At 42.6% G+C, this 21,497-nt stretch overlaps 1 protein-coding gene and 1 long non-coding RNA gene across 2 annotated transcripts in view; one reads left to right on the top strand and one right to left on the bottom strand.

Annotated features, from left to right (window-relative positions):
* LOC310843890 overlaps positions 1–21,497 on the bottom strand; it is a 435,627-nt gene that overhangs the window by 232,140 nt on the left and 181,990 nt on the right. The window lies entirely within an intron of this gene.
* Positions 2,761–21,497, top strand: part of CD96 (CD96 molecule) — a 29,909-nt gene continuing 11,172 nt past the window's right edge. Inside the window, exons 1-8 of the mRNA XM_083734908.1 lie at positions 2,761–2,980; positions 6,488–6,892; positions 11,545–11,591; positions 13,641–13,731; positions 14,328–14,501; positions 15,332–15,406; positions 15,902–15,996; positions 20,852–20,972. Of these exons, the coding sequence (XP_083591034.1) occupies positions 2,920–2,980; positions 6,488–6,892; positions 11,545–11,591; positions 13,641–13,731; positions 14,328–14,501; positions 15,332–15,406; positions 15,902–15,996; positions 20,852–20,972 (1,069 nt within the window). The 5' untranslated portion in view covers positions 2,761–2,919. The remainder of the gene's footprint in view (positions 2,981–6,487; positions 6,893–11,544; positions 11,592–13,640; positions 13,732–14,327; positions 14,502–15,331; positions 15,407–15,901; positions 15,997–20,851; positions 20,973–21,497) is intronic.

Genomic DNA, 21,497 nt, shown 5'->3' with positions numbered 1-21,497 from the left:
GTGTGTGTGTGTGCGTGTGTGTGTGTGTGTGTGTGTGTGTGTGTGTGTAAGCAAGCTATCTGTTTATCTTATGCTGCACATTCATGAATATTGCAAAGGAGCATTTCGGGCATAAGGATACCACTGGCAAGCCAAGGCACGTTTTGAATCGGAGTCGTAACTCATGATCTCACATTCTTTTCCAATGCTATATTTTATCTCAAGTGTAAATAACTAGCGGTCCTGTCCACATCAGCTTGAACAGGATAAATTAAATCTCACCACCAAGCAGGAACCTCTTGTCTCATCTTCACTGACGTGCCCATTCCCTGTGTTATGACAAGGGCCAGAAAACAGGGTCCAAGGAAAGCCAGTGTAGATGAATAATGGTTGTTAGCATCCCTCTCTGAGGACAGGACCTAATGACCTAGGAACTACAGTGGAGTTCAGAGCGACCCTCTTGTGTACATGGCATATATCATACTGTGCTTGCGCTGTCGTCTCCAATTGTGATGAATAGTTATGGGATCAATAAAACTGCTACTGTGCAATTTTTCTACTGTGTCACACAGATAGCTGTATATGCTGACCTCTTGCTCTTTTTTCTCCTCCTGCTGTTAAAGGAGAAGTAGGTGAGGGGAGAGAGGAAGAAGGCAACAAAGCAGAAAATGGAACAGTATACCTCCAAAAAAAGGGGTGAAAGTTGAAGCAGTTATTTAAATCAGGTGAAAGTAGACTTCAGGCTTGTGGGGTCTACTGTGTTGTTGTCTCCTAGGTCCCAAAGATCTGCCAAGCAGAGTATATAAAGTACAGTGGTACCTCGGGTTACATATGCTTCAGGTTACAGGTGCTTCAGGTTACAGAATCCACTAACCCAGAAATAGTACCTCGGGTTAAGAACTTTGCTTCAGGATGAGAACAGAAATCGTGTGGTGGCAGCGGGAGGCCCCATTAGCTAAAGTGGTGCTTCAGGTTAAGAGCAGTTTCAGGTTAAGAACGGACCTCTGGAATGAATTAAGTACTTAACCCCAGGTACCACTGTACATATAAGGTGTTATCATTTAAGGGTGAAAAATTTTCAGCGCAATAAATTGTTTTGAGTACCGAAACTTAACTGAGCTTAGATAGGAAAAAATTCCAAGAACCTCCCATCTCTGGCATTTCAGCCAAATAATTTGGGGTAGGGTGGGAATTCATTTCTGGTTGCCATTGCTAAGCAATCCTCACTGATTTACGTACTTCAAACCATCCAGAGATTTGCCAGTGGATCCCACCAACACTCACCCCAATTTACAGTAAATTTGTAACATCCCAGTCTTCCTTCTGAGCTTCCACCCATCTACTTCTGCAGTTGAATTCACATTTCAGAGTTGGTTGGCTGAAGCAAAACGTATAATGGTGCAGAGGCCCATCCTTGGTTCCTTTCAAATTATGAAAAAGCCATTTGCCTAAGAATCTTTGCCACGACCCTCTTGTTTTTCAAATCTCATCAATACTACAGTAATGCCATCAGCAGTCACAGACACGTACACACCTTTTCCCCACCAGCAAAGGATGTGAGCTTTAGGTGAGCATCTCTCATCAATGGCACCAGGTTCAGGCCTGGCCCTGGGAGTGAATCGCCCTTGGACACCCTGATGGATGACATTTACAAAGAGAGGGACAAGGGGAATGTGACTTTGGTCCTGCTTCTTGATCTCTTTATGGCTTTTGGTGTCACTGACCATGGTTCCCTCTTGGTCTGGCTCTGTGGGATGGGAACTGGGGGGCACTGTGTTACAGTTGTTCTGGTCCTACTTACAGCACTCCTGTTCAGTACAGATTGGGTGGTGGGTGTGCCATCCTGGCATCCAGTAAAATATGGGTGTACTTAAGGGTGTGTATTCAATGTAGGAAAGGCTGAATTGCTGAAAACATGGGCCAAATAGGAAGTGCAAATGGACCTTTGTGTATTGTGGATTTTTGAGCGGCTATTTATTTAGGCCTTTGGCAGTCACAATAATGCCCACAGGTACTATGATGGCAACTCCTGCTATAATATAAAAGGGGAAAGAACAAGCATTTGCTCTAACACCACATGAGATACACATATATCACTAATGGCTTCATGTTCTCCCAGGGAACTGGAAGGTGTTATTGGTTTGTTTTGTTCTTGTTTGTAATATGTATTTTGTGTTTTTATCTAGAAAAAGAAGAAGAGGAGGAGGAGGAGGAGGAGTTTGGATTTGATATCCCGCTTTATCACTACCCTAAGGAGTCTCAAAGTGGCCAACAATCTCCTTTCCCTTTCTCCCCCACAACAAACACTCTGTGAGGTGAGTGGGGCTGAGAGACTTCAGAGAAGTGTGACTAGCCCAAGGTCACCCAGCAGCTGCATGTGGAGAAGCAGGGAATAGAACCCGGTTCCCCAGATTACGAGTCTACCGCTCTTAACCACTACACCACACTGGCTCTCATCTAGCATTTTTATGCTATCAACCACCCTGAGATCTTCAGGTGAAGGGTGCTATACAAATTAAGTCAATAATAATAACAATGTTCTCCATTGTCAGGTCAAACTGTTTTATTTAGAGCTAAAAACTCCAGCTAAACATGACCAAAAATATTTTGGAAATAGGGGCAAGTTTTCTTATCATGCACTGTTTCATTTTCTTCTACTCCTCCTCCTCTTCCTCCTCCTTCTTCCTGGCAAACTGCATATGAACATACATTTATTCAAATAGAAAAACCCTAAACACAGTGGTTTCCTGTAAGCATCTATTTCCTCTCAGAGATGTAAGAAAGAAAGCATGAAAAGCAGAACTCATCATGCAAATAGGAGAAAAGTCCTTCTGTTGTATATCTAACCACGGGCAGAATATTTTATCTACTTTGAAAGACATCTGAATATGTTGTTACTCTTTCTTTAAAAATAATTTTTCTTAGCAACGTGAGGTAAAGATGGAGAGGAGATGGCAATTTCAGGTGCATTATTTGTTCATCCTCCCACACTTGATCAATGGTAAGTTCATTTTCTTTAAAGAAACCTCTTCCTGTTAGGTTGATAAATCTGTTGCGTGCCTGAGCTGAGGGTGAGGACCCAAGGCGATGTTGTGGTGTCTCCTTCAAGCCTTATATCCATGGTCGTATTTCTTGGGGACTTCTGAAAAGTCACTTTTGGATATGAAGTACTGCATTAGGCTGACACTGCAGAACAATTATTTTGGTTCTTACCATAACTGTATTTTCAAGGGGAGTTTGCTAATAACGATGCAGTTAAAATATTCTTACCATTTATTAATAAGAATTCAAGAATAAGCTGTAATTTCATTTCTGAAGGAAAGTGCTGGGTTCTCTGTTTTTCTCTGGTTTATGGAACCTCTGTCAATGTGGACTTTGCCCTAAAGAGGACAGAATGTAACACGGGGAATGGGGGAATGGGAAGCATCTTGCAGATGATATTGGATTCCAGCTCCCATAAGCCACAGCCAGTGGCGTAGCGTGGGGGGTGCAGGGGGGGCCGGCCGCACCAGGCGCAACATATGGGGGTTAGGGTTAGGGGGCGCAAATCCATGGGTTAGGGGGCACAAATTACTTCCCTTGCCCCGGGTGCTGACAACCCACGCTATGCCACTGGCCACAGCCATCACGGCCACTGGTCAGTGATATAAGAGTTTTAGCCCAACAACATTTAGAAGGCCGCAGGTTCCACACTCTGTTGAAACATTTCAGAAGTAAGGGTGTTAGTTGTACACAAATTGATAACGAATTAGTTGATCACAAATTGATAACGAATTAGTTGATCACAAATTGTAGTGATCTTATGCAGCCTTTCCTTCACGTGGGGCTTAAGAGAATATCCATGGGCGGACTTTGGCAATATGGTGTCCTGAGTGAGAACAAAATTTGGTGCACCCTCCCAAATATTTCTTACTTTCACAATAATTCCTTTTAGTACAGTTTCTTTTTAATGGATCTTCTCAGTAGGTACCTGTATAAATATAGATATTATTATTATTATTATTATTATTATTATTATTATTATTATGCATCTCTTCAGCTTGGTGCCCTAAGTCTGCTGCTGGAATATCCTGGTAGAACAGGGGTTGCCAACCTTTTTGGAGCCTATGGGCATGTTTGCAGACGGGAGAAGCTGTATGCAGTTTTGCCTACAATATACATTTTTAAAAAGCAATTTTCCTCCATAATATAATGCATTTTGTATGGTGAGGTTTTTTTGGTAATGCATTTTATGTGGACTTCAGCCTAGTGTATGCTACACATTGATTGACTGAAGAACCACAGTGCTGAATTTAAAGAAATGTGAATTTAGAAAAATGGCTGCTTTGCTTTGTGTAATGCTTCAGAAACGGCAAATTGTGCAGGTTTGCCTTTAAAAGTGAATGGAATCAAGTTTCTCCTCTATCCCTACCGCTATGGTAGGATGTGCCAAAAACCAATATAAGCAAAATGGCCGTGGTGCTACCGTAGTTCTATCTACTGGTTCTCCCTAAGTGCTCCTGTGCTGGTTCAGCAAGTCTCATGGATAGACTTGATCCTATCAGATAGGGCAAGCAGCTGAATCTCTCTGGATAGGATTATAAGCCTAAATGCAGACCAGACATTCAAACTAGAGTCAGCCCATACTTAACAACTTTGGCCTGATAATAGACCCCTCATGACAATTTGAAAGATACAGATACTCAAGAGTTGCAGCACGTTCTGAGATAAAAGGACTATTAATAAAAGTTAAGTATTAAAATATTTATTCCTAATTCCCTGTTGATGTTGCACTTTGATCTTCATGCCTGCGCTGAAGCATAATTCTCCGGAAGAATTTCCTGTGTAGAATTCTCTCAAAAGTGAAGCAGCTTCCTGAATGCAAGATGCTGAATTGAGATCCCTGGGCTGTTTATACTGTTCTTTGTTCCTCGTTAGAGAAATATATACTCTTGCTCTTTATTCTAAAAAGCCTCTTAAGGCATACTCACACAGAGTTTAAAGGCCAGGATACCATGATTGTGGGTCCTAGATAAAGCTCTTCACCTGACCCCTGCACCATCTCATAAAAACCCATGCAATCTAGCATTCTCTTCTCACAAGGGTATATGTTCCCAACATTTTCTGTCCCAAATCGGGGACACTCCCTCAACCCCCTGTCCCTCACCAGCCCAGGCTACCTTGGCACACCACCATTTGCGAGCATGCCCAGGACACCTTGGCCTGCTGCCACACCCTCCCCCCCACCTCCACCTGCCCAGGCCTGCCCCCCACTACCTTAGCTTTGGCGGTTCACTGTCGCTGCATGGCCAAAGTCAAGGCAGCTTTTGAAAGGCTGCCTCCTCCTCAATCCTGGTTGCTGTGATCCGGGATGTCCTGGTTAAAATGGGACGGTTGTGGGGTATGCAATGGCCATCTAGATTCTTAAAGAAAGCCTGTAAACATGACATGAGTGCAACAGAGCTCCGTCCCACTCGTGATTTCAAGTAACTAGTATTCAGAGACATGCTCTTCCAACTCTGCTATTCTATGATTTTATGCTGTTTCCAGCAGTGGAGGCAAGTAGCCACTGGCAGCCTTGTTCTCCATGGATTTGTGCAATTGACGCAGGTGGCGCTGTGGATTAAACCACAGAGCCTAGGACTTGCCAATCAGAAGGTCGGTGGTTCGAATCCCCGCGATGGGATGAGCTTCTGTTGCTCGGTCCCTGCTCCTGCCAACCTAGCAGTTTGAAAGCACGTCAAAGTGCAAGTAGATAATTGGTACCGCTCTAGTGGGAAGGTAAACAGTGTTTCCGTGTGCTGCTCTGGTTCACCAGAAGCGGCTTAGTCATGCTGGCCACATGACCCGGAAGCTGTACGCCAGCTCCCTCGGCCAATAAAGCGAGATGAGCGCCACAACCCCAGAGTCGGCCACGACTGGACCTAATGGTCAGGGGTCCCTTTACTTTTACCTTATGTGCACATAAGAAGGGGTCCCCAGATCTCTTGGCATTCTGAGGTGTGATAGCAGGTAAAAAGACTCTTCCGGCATTGAAGCCATGAAGGGGCAACACAGGTAGAAAAGGGCTGTGGGGGGCAATCTTTTAGCCTTTTTTCTCTAGGCCATACTTTCAGAATAAAAATTTGCTCGTGCCATTCCAATTTTTTTATTGATAACAAAAACAATGGAAAACAAAAAGAGACAACTCCTAGCGGTGCTAGATTTATAACATAGAACACAGCTAATTTATAATATGTTTGTGGGACATCCAGAATGTATAAAATAATGCAGCTATGTAATAACATGAATCATTCCCAAATATAATATTGATTGCCCTTGAATCTCGTGTCACATTTGTCAGCTTCTCCTGCCACACCAGGCCACACCCTTTGAGAACCACTGTTTTTGCACCACTATCTCCATCACTTCACTCGTGCCAGTTTCCCCATATTCTACTGCCAGGTGTGCAGTGGGAGCCTAGGAATTATAAACATGAGGATATAGAGCATGTGAAAATGACACTGTGTGCATTTGTGTTCTCTTGCAGCCCAGTCTAACATCATCCTTCAGGACAGGAAAACTGTCTATGGTTTGCCTGGTAGCAATGTGACTCTATCATGTAGCATCCTGAAGCAAAAGGATATCTATGTAACACAAACGCAGTGGACAAAGATTCAAGATGGTCGGCCAAGAAAGATAGCTGTGTACCACCCTACCTATGGCACACGATACCATGAAAAGGCTTACAACTACTCTGTAAGTTTCAGGAAGCATGTCCACAATTGCCTGGGTGGCTACACTGATATTACAGCCAGCGACGTAGAATGCAGTCAATGGATTCTGCAGCTGAAGAACGTGAGTCTGGAAATGTCTGGCTTGTATGAGTGCAACTTTGCTACATATCCAACTGGAACAAGCCGCTCAGAAATCAATCTTCTTGTTAAGAACAGTGGTAAGCAGTAATTGACACATTAAGATTTGTTTTTAATGAGGGGCATTATAATCTTTTAAACGGTATCTTTTTCGCAGTGACTCCAGATAATGCATTTACATTGCTGCTTGACTGACCGCATTCCTGTTGCAAGTAATGTGCTTCAGTTTACATTTTAGAAGAACTTCAAATTATTCCATTCAGGGCAGAAACAGTAAAATGACGAGTTTTTTAAAATTCTGCTCTGCCTTATTCTCCAAGGAAAGTCAAAGCAGCCAACAGATTAAATAATTGTGCTGTGTAAAACCAATAATGTTTGTTTTACCAATGCAATAAAACTCAAATTGGCAAATCCAGCAGTCATCAACATAAATGCAAGGTGAGCCAGCCCAAAAGTTATTTCATCAGCAAAATGTTTTACTAAAAAGCCACATCTCTGCCTGGTGCACACAAAGAAGTTACCTGTCAAACTGTGCTTAGGTGGGCAGCCCAGTAGCAGCAGCCCTAATCCAAGTTGACACCTGCCTTTCCTCACATGGCTGTGAGATCTGGAGCAGGAGCTCAGATGGCAATCAGAATTTGATTCAGCATCTGTGTTAGGGAATCATACTCCATGAAAGCTGAGATGAAGAGCGAAAGGAATATAGAATACTTCAGATGCTGGAAAGGTTGCCATTATGTGAATTTACCATTCTCCTGAAATATCGGGTTGCCTACACACCCGCTTGTGCCATGTCTAGAAAGCACCACCTCCCCCAGGAAAACCTGCTCTTTAGTACTGAATCAGAGCAAATGTCAATCTGCAGAAAACCCAATTGATGTTTGCTCCGATTCAGTGGTAAAGAGCAGGTTTCCCCAGGGGCAAGTGGCAGTCTGTATGAGCCCTTAGTCCCAGTTCTCATTGATAAGTCTATGTCTGGTGATGGTTTCTATAACAAAATGCTCTCCATTGAGGAGAGGAGTGACATTCTTGCATATGGAAAACTAACATTTCAGGGACTAGGACAGAGTCGACACCTCTCCTTGATATGTAGTTTAATATGTGGAAGATTATTATTTTTCGGTGGAAAGAAACTTCCTGGAGCATGTCTCTATAAGTCTAGGGATGTTACAAGCATTTGAATAAGGATGCTTGCCAAAGGTTGGAGGCAGGATCACAGCAAGCAAGGATTTACTGCACAAGCTCCCTTCTTGCAGACTGTCCTGCTGCAGGCATGCATGGAAAACAGGGAACAGGACTTGTTTGTTCTGATAATCACAGAATCATAGAATTATAGACTTGGAAGGGAACCTGAAGGTCACCAAGTATTGGAGGCAGGACTAAGTGGACTGATAAATGCAGTTTTGATTGTGACAGGCACACTGATCATACATAGTTCAGGGTTTTTATCTGCCATTTACAACTTGATAGATCAGAAAAAATCCAAGGCCATAAAGATGATCTGGTCAAATAGATAGAGCATCTAGTGGAATGGATGGATTGTTTGAGATAGATTTTTGTTTGCTCCTGATGCTGCTCTTTCAAGCTTTGCTCTTCACTTCTTACAGAAGTGTGACCACAGCATTATCACTAACAACTGGACAAAAGTCAGACAGACTGTTTATTTTATTCTTCCTCTCTTCCATATAACAGCAGTATCCCTTGCTGTCTGCTGCATTGCCTGGTTGAGAGTACAAAATAATAGCTAGCAAGAAAACAAACAAACCCCAACATCCTGCAAAATTTGTCTTTTCACTCAACTGGGTTAGAAGATGCTCAGAAACAGAGTTGGAGGATGAAGGATATTAGTCATTAAGAAAACATAACTTCACTTCAAAGTAAAACAAACCCATCTGGAGGGAACAAAACCCAACCCAAGTCACTGGGGAAGGATAACTGGCAGACGTGGAGGACCAAAGTGGAGGCAATGAGTGTTACTGCAGAACTGGATCAAAGGAAGGATGACACAATAAAACTGTTGACGCAGCATTGTGAGAATGCAGAGAGCAGCTCTGAGAGCTGCAAAGTATTCAGCTACTTAACCAACCTCTTCCTGACCTTAATTTAAACCACCTGGTCTGCATTTTTTGCATTCATCCGCTTGGGGTGTTTACTGGTTGACTAGATAATTGGCCTGCTCTTTCTCTAGCAAACACTGTCCTTGGCTATGATGCTAAACACCACAATTCAGCACTGTGGGAACAAGGCTGGGTGAGCAACAGACATAAAACCAAACCACGGTCCATTGAAACAGGAAGCAAATGCTTCTTGTCACCTCCTTGCAGCCAGGCTAAAAGAAGAGAGGATATGAAGCAGGGTGGTGGAGGGTGGGGGTGATGCAAACCTGAGGCTCATCCAAACTCATTTGAATAGAATCCTAGAATTCTAGAGTTGGAAAGCACCTAAGGGTCATCTAGTCCAACCCCATAGTATGGTTTAAACAAGGCCACTGTGTGGCAATGCTGTACTGCAGGCATGGGGAAACTGTGGCCATGCATATGTTGGACTGCAACATCCATTGTTTCTGACCAGTGGCTGTGCTTCCTAGGTCTGATGGAAGCTAGAGTCCAACAACTGTAGAGTCGGGGTGCCTTCTAACACGACAATTCAATGGTTCTATGATTCTAACATGTGGAGGCCCACAAGTTCTTCCCTCTCCTGTGTTACATTCTGTCTGGTGCTCTTCAGTGCAAAGTCTACATTCACAGAGGAGCCAAAAATTAATTACAAGCAGGCTGTTCTCTTTGCCACAGGATTCTCTTTACCAATGTCCTTGCTATAACAGAATGGCTGCATTGCTACCCATTGCATCCTAATTGTATAAATAGATTTTCTACTGGGGAGTTTGAGTGAAGAAAGGCATGCCAACGATGTGAGGGAGAGTAATGCCTGCCTTATAAAGTCTCAGGAAATGCATCCCTTTGTTGGCTCTGCTCTACAGCATTGCAATCCTGAGCATGTTTGATATTATCCCAAATCCTCTGATGATCTGGTGTACCAGTGGCTTATGATATCTGGAGTGTTTTAATAGCCTCAGTATCCATGTGCTGGAATGCCCAGTGCTTGGCATCTGGGCTTGAGATGGGGTGCTCTGAGGACAGCTTCATCAACTTGTACAATCTAAGTTTGCCCGTAGATCATCACCATTGATGGGAAATTGCCTTGGACCCCAATCTAAGTGAATTGAAGGGAGTTCACAGAATGAAAGTTTCCAGTCAGCTCTTCCCACTACCTGCCATCTGCAACCCTAAGAAAGTCTCTATGGAGGAACATAGATAGTTGTCTTATACTGAGTCAATCATTGCTCCATCTTGCTTAGCACTGTCTGTGGTCACTTGCAGCAGGTCCTCAGACATGGGATATTTACCCAGATCTACCAGGAGATACTGGGGAGTGAACCTTTTGACCAAGCAGATGTTCTGCCACCAATCTATAGCCTTCCCCAGAGGGGGAGTTGCTCCTGAAAAATGTGGGACATGGCTCAGGGGGCTGCTCAGGGGAGGAAAGAGAAGACAGCAAAGTTTCCTTCTGGGGACTTCCTTAAATTATCTTGGTTTAGGATCCAAGCCCAATTTGTGGCAAATCCTTTCTCAGCAGTCATCTGTGCCTCACCTCACCTTGTTCAGATAGCTTCCCTGACCCTCTAGAGCAGCCTTGCTCAACTTTGTTAATTGTTTAATTGCACACTGAGATGGAGAATGCCTGTATGTGTGTTGCTAAGGCTTTAACATTGGAAAATTTCATTGGAATATACTAAGCTAGAAAGAGCTCTCTGAGCTTCTAGCTGGGTTGATAATTAATTGTTGGTGTTCTCTGCTGGCCTTCACATGAGTGTTTAACCTTAGATCACGTGTTCAAGGTATTCACTTGTAAATCTTCATTTTCAAAGGTAGTTGCCTTTGCCTTTTGGCACAGTGGGAGAAGGATATGATAAGATGCCTCTCTAGGAGTTGCATAACCTTAGGCTGGATGCAGACTAATGCAGGATATGAAAGAAACAGAGCTTTGATCTTTGATTTGATCACAACTATGTTATATATTTAAGAAGAAGAACCTATGCTTGAATATGCATATGCTTTATACAAATTTCTGGATGTATCATTGATTGTTTTGTATCTGTTTTTTGAAGAACTTTGAATAATACTTATGGATATTTATATTCCAAAATTATTCCATTTTTATGCATCCAATTTCTTCAGACTGTGCAATATTAATATCTGCAATAAACCTTGGGCTCCCAGATGTTGTCAGAATACAACTCTCATCATCCCTGGCCTGCTAGCTAGAGAAGATGGGAGTTGTAGTCCAACAACATCTGGGGATCCAAGATTGAGAAAGGATGCAGGTGGCTGCATAGGAAGAAATGGGAAGAAAATGTCTTAAGTTATTTTAATAACCAAGCCTCTGTGAATTGTCCTTCAGATTTTGGCAAAATAGAAATAAGGAAACTACGGTAGTCTCATTTCCCCAAGAAACTGTACTCAGTGGGGAGTTGAAACCAAAGCCATAACTGAGCTATTTCTAGGCTGTTGAATGGATCCTAGTATCTGTAGTACTGTTCTTGAACATCATTTCCTCTTCTATTTGAATCTGTTTCATAAATGCTAAGTAATGATTATTCTGCAAGAATTTGCAGTGCTGACTTGGCTGCTGTCTAACTAATGTAAACGTGTATTTTCTTTCTGTGCTCAAGTGAAACCAGAAATCTCTATTGGCCTCCAAGCAAGTTTCACAAGAGAGGTGAGTAAATTTAGAGGTACCAATGCATGAGTTAGTGTATAGCTTTATTGCTCCAGTCATCCAATCGAATGGGACAAAATTGAGAATTCGGCCACAAGAAAACCAGCTAGGGCAACTGATTTGGGAACGTTTCCCCCTCAAGTTTGCAATCATCCAGTCAGAATTTTCTCCTAGTAATTATGTGGCCCTTGGATGGTATTGAACCTTTAAAGGAAAGAATTCAGAATGCTCATTAGCTTGAAGTACTCGTTCTTTGACATCTGCAGGCGGCATAAAAGAATAGAAAAGAACAACACATTTTTTCATTATCTCATCCTTGTCCTTTGTTCACATGGAACCTGTTTCAGGATTTACCTGACCACAGGGAAAGGGCTGTAGCTCAGTGCTGGAGCAGCTGCCTTGAATAGAATCATGGAATCATAGAGTTGGAAGCATACAGAAGGCACTATGTTCACTTCCTAGCATCTCCGGGGCTCATAATGTCCCCTCTCTGAAATCCTGGAGAGCTGAGGCCTGTCAATGTACACAATGAAAAGCTAGATGGACCAATGCTCTGATTCAGTATAAGGCAGTTGCCCATGTTGTTCCCCTCCATGTCGTTCCCTTCTTATAAATGGGATCGTCTCAGGAGCAGGCCACGCCCATTACCAATCCACTCTATGCATTATCAGGCAATGCATAGAGGGGATTGGTAATGGGAGCCAAGCTTTGTACACTGGTAACTGTATATATTTACATGCAAGAAGAACACCCGAAGAAGGCTCCAGGAGTTATCCTGTCTAATTCAGATTTTAAAATCTACACATCCCAGATTATATATATATATAGTATTAAAACAATATTATTTTAATTTTAAAATAAAATGTTTTATTTGGCTCATTTCAGATCATAACATTTTTCCTAAGTTTGATATGCTCGAAAACACAGGTCCATCTTTTAACATAATCCCTGCTTCGATAGCCTAAGGAGTCATTTCAATCTCATATGTTGTTGTTCCTATATCTGTCCATCTTCCTATCGCGTTTCTTGTTCTCAGTTTTATACCCGCAGAGAAAAGTGAAATAAATTATTTATATGGTCAACAGGGGGCAGTAAAAAATACAGCAACCACCCACAGTTCTGAGCTTTCTAAAACGGCTGGAAATGTTAAGTCCCTGTCTATATTTTGCATCTCAGATCACATTCAGTTTAAAACTTCAGTTAACAAAACACTCTGCAGGTACAAGCAGATCTATGAAGGTAAAAGTGTTTTTTTAACAGCTCATCTTTCTCTAGGTGGTTTAGTATTTTGCATTGTATTCATCGAGAATAAGACTCTTGTGGTCTTCTCGCGGTGTCCTCATATTTAGCACTGTCTACGGGGTACCAAACCACATCCTCTCTGCTTTTAGACAAAACACATGCCAGATGGAGCCACAGCTATGATCATCCTTTCCTTCATGTTTTGAACTATTTTAGTGGTAATATTTTAGTGATTTCATTACACCTGCAGCTCTGTACAAAATGTCCAGGGTGATTATGGGGACAGAGGATCAAAGACTGAATGTTTCTGTAAAGCTTACCCTGAAGTATTCAAACATCTTATTGATTTATTGATTGATATGGCACCTTTACTATGGTGATTTAGACCATCTTCCCTGTTGGGGAAGAAGGAGAAAGCAAGGGGGGCTTGTCCCTGTTCCAGTCCCTGTTCCAGGTCTGTCCCTGTTCCAGTCAAACTGCTCTCCTCCTCAGGTTAAAGGACACTGAGACTTCTTCAGGGAAGAAGGCGATGAGGGAGACAGGTAAACAAAACATCAGTTGGACAGTCTCATCGCCACCACAGGGCAACTTTACATTTAATAACATGTAATTGTTTGGGTATTTTAAAAGTGTGAACCACCTTGGGTACCTTGGCAGATAAGCACATAAGTGCTATAAATAAATAAGTACAAAAGGACAGGTTATGTGAAGCTGATTATCCCACACAAAAATTCAACATTACTCTGCAATGTAATGTTCATTATAGCCAAGCCATTATTGACTTGTTTTCCTTTGATTTTCTAATAGGCTAATATTACTTGTGTGGTAAGGAAGGCATTTCCTAAGCCCGACCTTCAGTGGTACATGGATGGAGAGATACTGAAGGACAAATCCAGAGGTAATGCAAACATTGTCTAAAATGGCATTTCAAAAATTCACTTTTAAAAAATATCCGGCTGTAATCAGAGAGCACAGTACTCTTTCTGTGAGCAGGAGAATGTAAACATTCATAATCTATGTGGGAGGAAAAGCAGCTTTTATGCTGAACACAACTCTCATTTAATGATAAACTAATACTCTACCTTCGTCAAAAATACAGAGAAAGAGGCACACACAACAGTAAGGATTCCATTATCATAATTCCAAAAAAGCAGGGAGAAGACGTGCAATTTAACCTGGCACTGAAATAATGTTCACATTAAGCTAAGTCAGACCATTGCTCCAGAAAGCTCAGTATTGACTTTCCAGGGTTTCTGGCAGAAGTCTTTGTCAGCCCTTTCTGGAAGCGCCAAGATTTTACCTGGGATCTTTTGCATGCAAAATAGGTGCTCTGTCACTTTACTGTGGCCCAGTGCTAAAACTTTGAGCTATGGATTTATCCTTCTTCTTAGCTGCTTTGAGTTTTCTTTGAGTTTTAAAGGTTTGAATATGAGTTTTAAAGGTTAAAAAAAGGAATAAATAAAGACCGATCTCATTTCTACTTATTTTTCAAAGGAATTTCCATACAAAAAGAAGATGCAAAGTTTGAGGGAGGTTTTTATGAGAGGAGATCACTGTTGACAATACGAAGTACAACTTGGCAATCCATTTATCAGGCTTTCAAATGCATGTCTGTGTATCCTTTCCCTGGAAATGACATTTCATCTGAAGAAATAGTTCTCCCTTATGGTAAGTCAAATTAAGTTATGAGCCACCTGAAATCCAAAGAGCATATGATATGCATGAACTCAATCTAACTGAAGCCTCTTTGACAGTGTGAAGTCTGCAGAAACAAAAGAAGAACACTTCGTTCCATAAATCACTGCACACATGTTTTCAAGGTATAAATTTAGTCATGCTAAGAAAACAGTTGAATTTGCTGGTATATATTCAGTACTAATGCATATTCAGCACGCAATATATATATATTTTTTGTATTATTTATAAAATTTCTAAACCACAATTATGACAGAATCCACAGTGGTGTACAGCAACAGTAAAAATGATAATACATCACATCAACACCACACATCTTTTATAGGGAAAAAAAACCCTGAAAGGCAGCAGTACTATGAAGCAGGCTCAGGCAGTAAAGCAAATTTAAAATGCCTGGGCAAATAAAAATGTCTTTGTTGGTTGGAGAAAAGTTTGTAATGTCAGTGCAAACATTGTTTTGCAAAAAAAATGCTGCTGGGTTTTTGTGGCCTCAAAATTCTATTCACTTTCTCTACAATATTTTCATAATCTAGAAATTATTTAGAATAGACATGAAACTTCACTCTTTATTATGTTGCCCAGCACCACAGAGTACTTAGAAATTTGTATTCTCATCTTAAAACATTGGCCTCAAGGGATTAGCCTGTGTTATCATTGTAAGGTCACTGCAATATTGATGAAAAGTCATGTTTTGTGTGTATTGTGTTACATCAAGAATCCAATCAAACTCTCAGTTATTGTGATGTTCTCATTAACCTATTACTGGATTGTTCACTCTCTACTGCAATGGTTATTTTCAACAGGGTTTCAGACTACAGCTTTGCCACTCTCAGAATCTGTTACTCAAGTTACTCCAGTCTCGGACACCTCCACACAAAGTAAGTGAAGTCTATATTTTTGTGCTTTGCTTAAAACCTGCACACACAAAAATCACATAAATACTGAGAGTAAATGTGGCAATGGTAGAGCATTTTCTCAGCTACCATGATGCTGCTTCCTCACCTAAATACAGAACCATAAAGTTTCTGGGAGGTTACTAAAGCTCTATTGTAAGCTCTGTTGTAAGAAGAATGAATTTAACAAGCAAAGATATTCACTAAGCTGGAAGAGCTAAACCACAAGACCAGGTTCAGTCAATATCCTAAGCCAAACCATGGCACAGCACATGTGCAGTGGCAAAATGACCGGTGAGAAACCTGCATTCTTGCACTCTTGAATTCTTGCTTAACCATGGTTTGACTTACCCCACCATACAAACCCTACTTTTGTTTTAACCTACCAAGAATCAAATCTCTCGGTTAGTACTAAGTTGTTCTTAAGCTATCATTAGACAATTCATCCACTACATTTGAGGCTATTGTTATTTTCAACAGGGCTTCAGACTACGACGATGGAAGCTTCAAAATCCAGTAGTCAGGTTACTCCAGTTTTGGATTCCCTCACAAAAAGTAAGTTATGTTTATCTGTATGAAACACTTCCTGCACTTTTCTGAGAAATTCATCCAACAATAAATGATTAAAATATTTACCGAGCTATGATATTGCTATTCCAACATGTATCCCATTCCATCTAGGATGGTCCAACTGCAGAACATCTCACTAAATTTGTTGTTTGCGTGTCGAGGTCCCCAAGCCACCCCCCAAATAACTCACAACGCACACTTAATTTTTGTTTAAGGTTCTTGGCATAATTTTGGCCACATCTCTATTTAAATACAAAACCGTAAGTGGTTATTTAGGTATTGGTTAAGACTATCTGTCCCCCCGCCTGGGGACAGAACTGACTTCCGGGCACCACTGAAAGACAGTGCGGGGGAAAGCAAGTCAGGGAGAAATGGAGCTGAGTCACAGACCCTCAATTCTCATCCGCATGCTCCCCGAAGGCTTGCCGGCCCTAGTCCCATTCCAGGGATTGGACGAAAAGATGGCAAGCCCCAGGATTCCTTTAACGGAATTCCCTTTCCGCAGCAACCATGGAGGGGCAGGCCCAGCCTATCCTAACCCCTCCTCCACCAATTTATAACCAATGCCTAACCACAACCTTACAAGTTGTGACGATTTGCTACGCAGTAGGCAAAAACCAAATGGCCCAGCCAATCAGCCAGATGGACAAAGTTCCTACCAAGCCCCTGCCCCAACGGCAGACGACCCCATGACAGGCATAGCAAGGTCAATGCAACAAACCCTTACTCAAGGGCAGGTGGGCGGGTGATCCGTTGCACACAGCAAAGAGAAAGCTCCAGGCTGCGTGCAGAGTATTTAAACATTTTACCCCTCCCACCAAGATTGCAACATAACTTTTACCCCAGCAACCCAGTGAACCAATCACTGCCCCAGGCCATCTTTAGAGACCCTGCCTGGTAACAGAGGGGTGGCTCAGCAGACCCCACGGCAACACGTGCTCTCCATGAAGGAGAACATGCTTTATGTGGAAAGTTCAATATGGCAAAGTAAACCCACATGGAACGCCCCTAGGCTAATTGCATCAAGTTTTCCCCTCAAAGTCTAAGGATGGGGAAAGGGTGGTAGCTCACGGGCAGAGTGTGTGCTTGCCTGCAGGAAATCTTAGGCTGCAATTCCCACCATCTCCAGGTAAAGCTTAGAAACAATGAAAACCAGAAACCTGAAGAACCATTGCCAGTAAGACAAACCAATGCTCTGACTCCATCTAGAGCAGCTTCCTGCAGTGTTGCACAGGGACTGAAGAATGTCTGATTTGCACCTCGATAGACCAAAGAAATATCAAGTATCCCAATATGTTCTCAAGCTGCTCTTACACACTGCTCATGTGAGGAAGGGAGAATGTTCTGATCTCAAGTTGAGGACCTCTTTCCAGCCAAACAGCTGCAGTTCCTTTCTAGCCAACCTCCCAACAGGCAGCCACAGGTCAGTGGTGGGCAGGGGCCAGAAGCAAAATATGGATTGACTCGTATACCTCTCTCCATCCCCCATCCAGGCAAACAGGAAGCATGAGCAAAGTTCAAAGATGCAAATAGCCAGGCAATGAGTGTGGAAAGCAGGAGTTTGGTCTGGGCAGAAGGGGGTATGGTTTGGGGAGGATTCTGGGAGACATATAGAGAAGCCTGGAAAGCTGCATTCAACCCTCAGGCCTGAGTTTCCCCATCCCTGTGCTAATCTACCACCACTGCCAAATCTTCTCAAACAGCATCTCCCTTCTCCTTATATTCTCCCATCTACTCCCCATTACCCTACATATAGGAGTGTGACCTTTCAAGGTAGAGAAGGAGAGAGGGGAACATGAAGCAGCATATAATCTCTGTGTGTGTTTCTCCAAGTTCTTATAGGGTGGTTTTGTGTCCTCTCCTTTGTTTTTCTCTTCATTTTGACTTCCCTGGCCAAGTCACAGCCTTGGCAAAAGACTAACCCGCTTCCTCTGTTCATCTGCAGAATTTTTATTTTTATTTGCCAAATCTCTAATATACATATTTAAGTCCGCCTCGTAAAATAAGCAGACAAAGCACCGGCAGTGAAGTGACTTCATCATAGCCAAGTGATGCAGCCCAAAAAGGAATGCAATCTGAGAGATTCTTAAAATATTCTCTGAATCCATCTCTCCTGGGAGCCATTGTGCACATGTGAAATTACATTAGGAGCTGCCGAGGTCCAGATGGAGCACAAAGTCAGCTGTTTGCTGAACATTTGTCTTGAGCTGGCTCAGATTTCCTTGTAGGACAGGCACAGCATAGCATCATGATGGGATTTCATACATCTGACAAAGGGCAGCAGTCGGCTGTTTCTTCTTTTCTTTTTTTAGTTCAGCTTCACCTACTCCTGAGCTTGTTTTCTTGCGGCCGCATTTGTTGCCAAGCTAACTTTTTCTAAAATATTTCTTAAGTTTTTTCATGAATGTCTGTGAGAAATTGGGATGGAGCTCAGTGGTAGAGCATCTGCTTTGCACAGAGAAGGTCCCAGGTTCGATACCTGACATCTCAAGATACATTGTCTGAAACCCAGGAATGTCGCTACCCTTGAGTGTAAATAATACTGAGCTAGATGGATTGTCATGGACTGGCTGGATGCTGAGGAGTGGTGGGAGGCATCACCTGGGGAACCCCCAAGGGGAAGAAGGCTCAGAGCCAGGGGATTGGTGGTGGAATGACCATGAGTGGTTAAAGGGAGCAGACTGGGAGGAGAAGGTGTCAGAAGCAGAAGCGGTAGCAAGATTTGGTGAGCAGGAAGAGGCTGTGGCAAGGGCAGTTCAGACTCTGAGGCAGAAGCAGAGGCTGGAGGGGAGTGGGACCAGGAGACAGAGAGGCAGGCTGCTGAAGAACCCAGGCAGTTTCCCCCTCCTGTTGTGACCAGCTCTCTCTCTCTCCCCCCCCCACCCCACCAGTTTCCTAGAACTCAAGGAAATGAAGAAGGCAGAACAGAGCAGGGTTGTGTGCAGGCACAGTTTATGACTGCTTGGGAAAAACCCTGGAGAGGAAGAGCTTTAGGAAGTGATGGGAAGGTGGGGACCTTCAGTCCTCGCAACTGCCTTGTTGGAGCAAGACCTACGGGGAAGGGTTGCTGGGATCACTTGTTTTGGTTTCTTGAATAAGGAATTGATTTCACTGACACCATGTTGTGCTTCAATCGCTTGGCTCCAGCTCCTGAGATGGCCCAATGCACTTATATATTTATACCCCACCTTTTTTCCTTGGTGGGACTCAGAATTGATTTCAATAAAAATAAGAAGCACTAAAAACATAGAAAAAGCAATCATTCAAAACCAATTATATATATATTTATATTCTCTCTCTCTCTCTCTCTCTCTCTCTCTCTCTCTCTGTGTGTGTGTGTGTAAAATATGCTAAAAACATACCAATAAATCCAATAAAAACAGCATGGCACCAGCTCTTTCAATAAAAGCAGGCAGTTCCCCAAAGCCTGTTGGAACAAGAAAGTCTTCACCTGCCAGTGGAAGGACAACAAGGAGGGATCGTTATCCAGTATAAAACAGATTCCTATGCTCCTTTGAAATGTCAACATGTACTTGCCTTTTAAAAACATGAACCTGAATACAAACTCAATTGCTTTCAAGTATGCTCTCTTATCTAGTTGGTGTGTAGGGGGCCCTGATACAGCCTCCTCTTTTGTATGCAGCAGTGTTATATGAGAAAACACTTGCGGAAGTCCTTCTTTATTCATTTCATTGATTGGCACTGCTCAACATGACTATCTGTACTGCGTGCGTGGAATATCTCCACTGCCGAATTGAACAGGGCACTCGACTTCCTTAGACGTCCCATGTCATGGTTCATAAATGTCATGTTGGTTGCAAAGTGCTTTTGTTGCTCTTGCTGTCTGACAAATCCCCTGCTTGCCTTAATAAAGCTGTAACTTCCCTTTGCCTTCTTCTTTTCACTGTAAAAGTTTCCCATTCAACTTTGCTCAGTGAGATAATCCGAATGACAGCTGTTCGGCGCTTGGCTTCCATAGGAACATCCTTTGTGCGCCAGGCACTAAGAGACACTTTGACACGGAGTGTTAATCACTGTACGTTTCTCCTTCTCAAGCTTGCAGCTAGTGTCAAAGAGCCAGTTTCCTTTCTCCCCAAACCCAGATAGATGTCAAGGATGATTGACCTCTTCCCATAGAAATGTCTGAAATAAGACTTTGAAATGTGTCATCCTTCAAAACATGGACTCCATAAAATTTGGGCAAGAGGTATTGAGAAAGCTGTGGCTGGGGGAAAGGGAGGGAATCTACCAGTGCATTTTTTCCTGGGGGTACGCAGGGGTACGCGTACCCCTAAACATTTTGTGAATCTAATGGGAGTAGAAACTAAAATTTTAAAAATTTTAGGTTCTTCTCTAGCATGGTGAATCATAAGTTCCGTTGCTACACACAATGTCCATTTACTGTTTTTATTTTTCCTGATTTGAACTATAAAATGGTGGTTTTCTTGAGTTAAAATGAGAGTCGCCCTAAATATTTTTTAAGGGGGGAAAAGCACTAGAACCTTCAGTAGAAGGGAGGAGGAGGACGAAATGGGGAAGAAGCCAGAAGAAGTGGAGGAGAGGGGCAAGGAGGCTAAAGGGAAGCTCAGGAAGATTTTAAGTATGTTCCACTGGTTATGTGGAAGATTCTAAGTCCATTTTCCACATGCAGGAAAAATACCCCTTCAGAGATGGAGGTGGCAGGAACATGGCATTGGGGTTGGGGTTGCTATGCACAGCACACACCCCCACTTGAGCCACACTTCATGTCCATGCATGTTGTTTAAATGAATGAACAGGGCATTTGTATCCCCACAAAATGAAGCTTTCTCACTAGCATTGCAACCTGTCCCATGGGGAATCTCTTCAACAAAGCATTGATGCAACACTTTGAACAAGGACCTTAAAGACACTTTGTTTTCCACAGAGCCCGGGCTTTCGACTAAAAACCTGCAAGATAACACCATTACTAAGATCTCCAGTTACTCTGCAGTGTCGCAAAGTAAGTAGCCTATAGTAGCTTTTTATGTTAACAGCCAGATGCGCTGAACCATTGCCCAGCAGAGACCAGTTGTTTTGGTTTGGTGGGGGAGGGAGTGGGAAGTTATCTTCAAAGAAAGATCCAGAAGTGAAGAGAAATGCAAACTATCCTTTTGCATATACAGTCATACCTTGGTTCTCGAATGGAATCCATTCCGGAAGTCCGTTTGACTTCTGAAAACGTTCAAAAACCAAGGTGTGGCTTCCAATTGGCTGCAGGAGCTTCCTGCACTCAAACAGAAGCCATAGAAGCCACGTTGGACGTTCAGCTTCCAAAAAAAGTTCACAAACCAGAACACTCACTTCCGGGTTTGCAGCATTCAGGAGCCAAAACGTTCGAGTCAGAAGGTGTTTGAGAACCAAGGTACAACTGTACTATCAAAGAAAGATGATAGAGCTTGCTCACTATTTTGTGACGTTTTGGTTGTCCATTAGACAGGGAATTTGGGATTATTATTTTTTATCAAACTAAATGTGGCAATATAAC

This window comes from Podarcis gaigeae (assembly GCF_964106915.1).
Source record: "Podarcis gaigeae genome assembly, chromosome: 4".
Classification (NCBI taxonomy): Eukaryota; Metazoa; Chordata; class Lepidosauria; order Squamata; family Lacertidae; genus Podarcis; species Podarcis gaigeae.
This window is presented reverse-complemented; position numbering and strand designations above follow the sequence as displayed.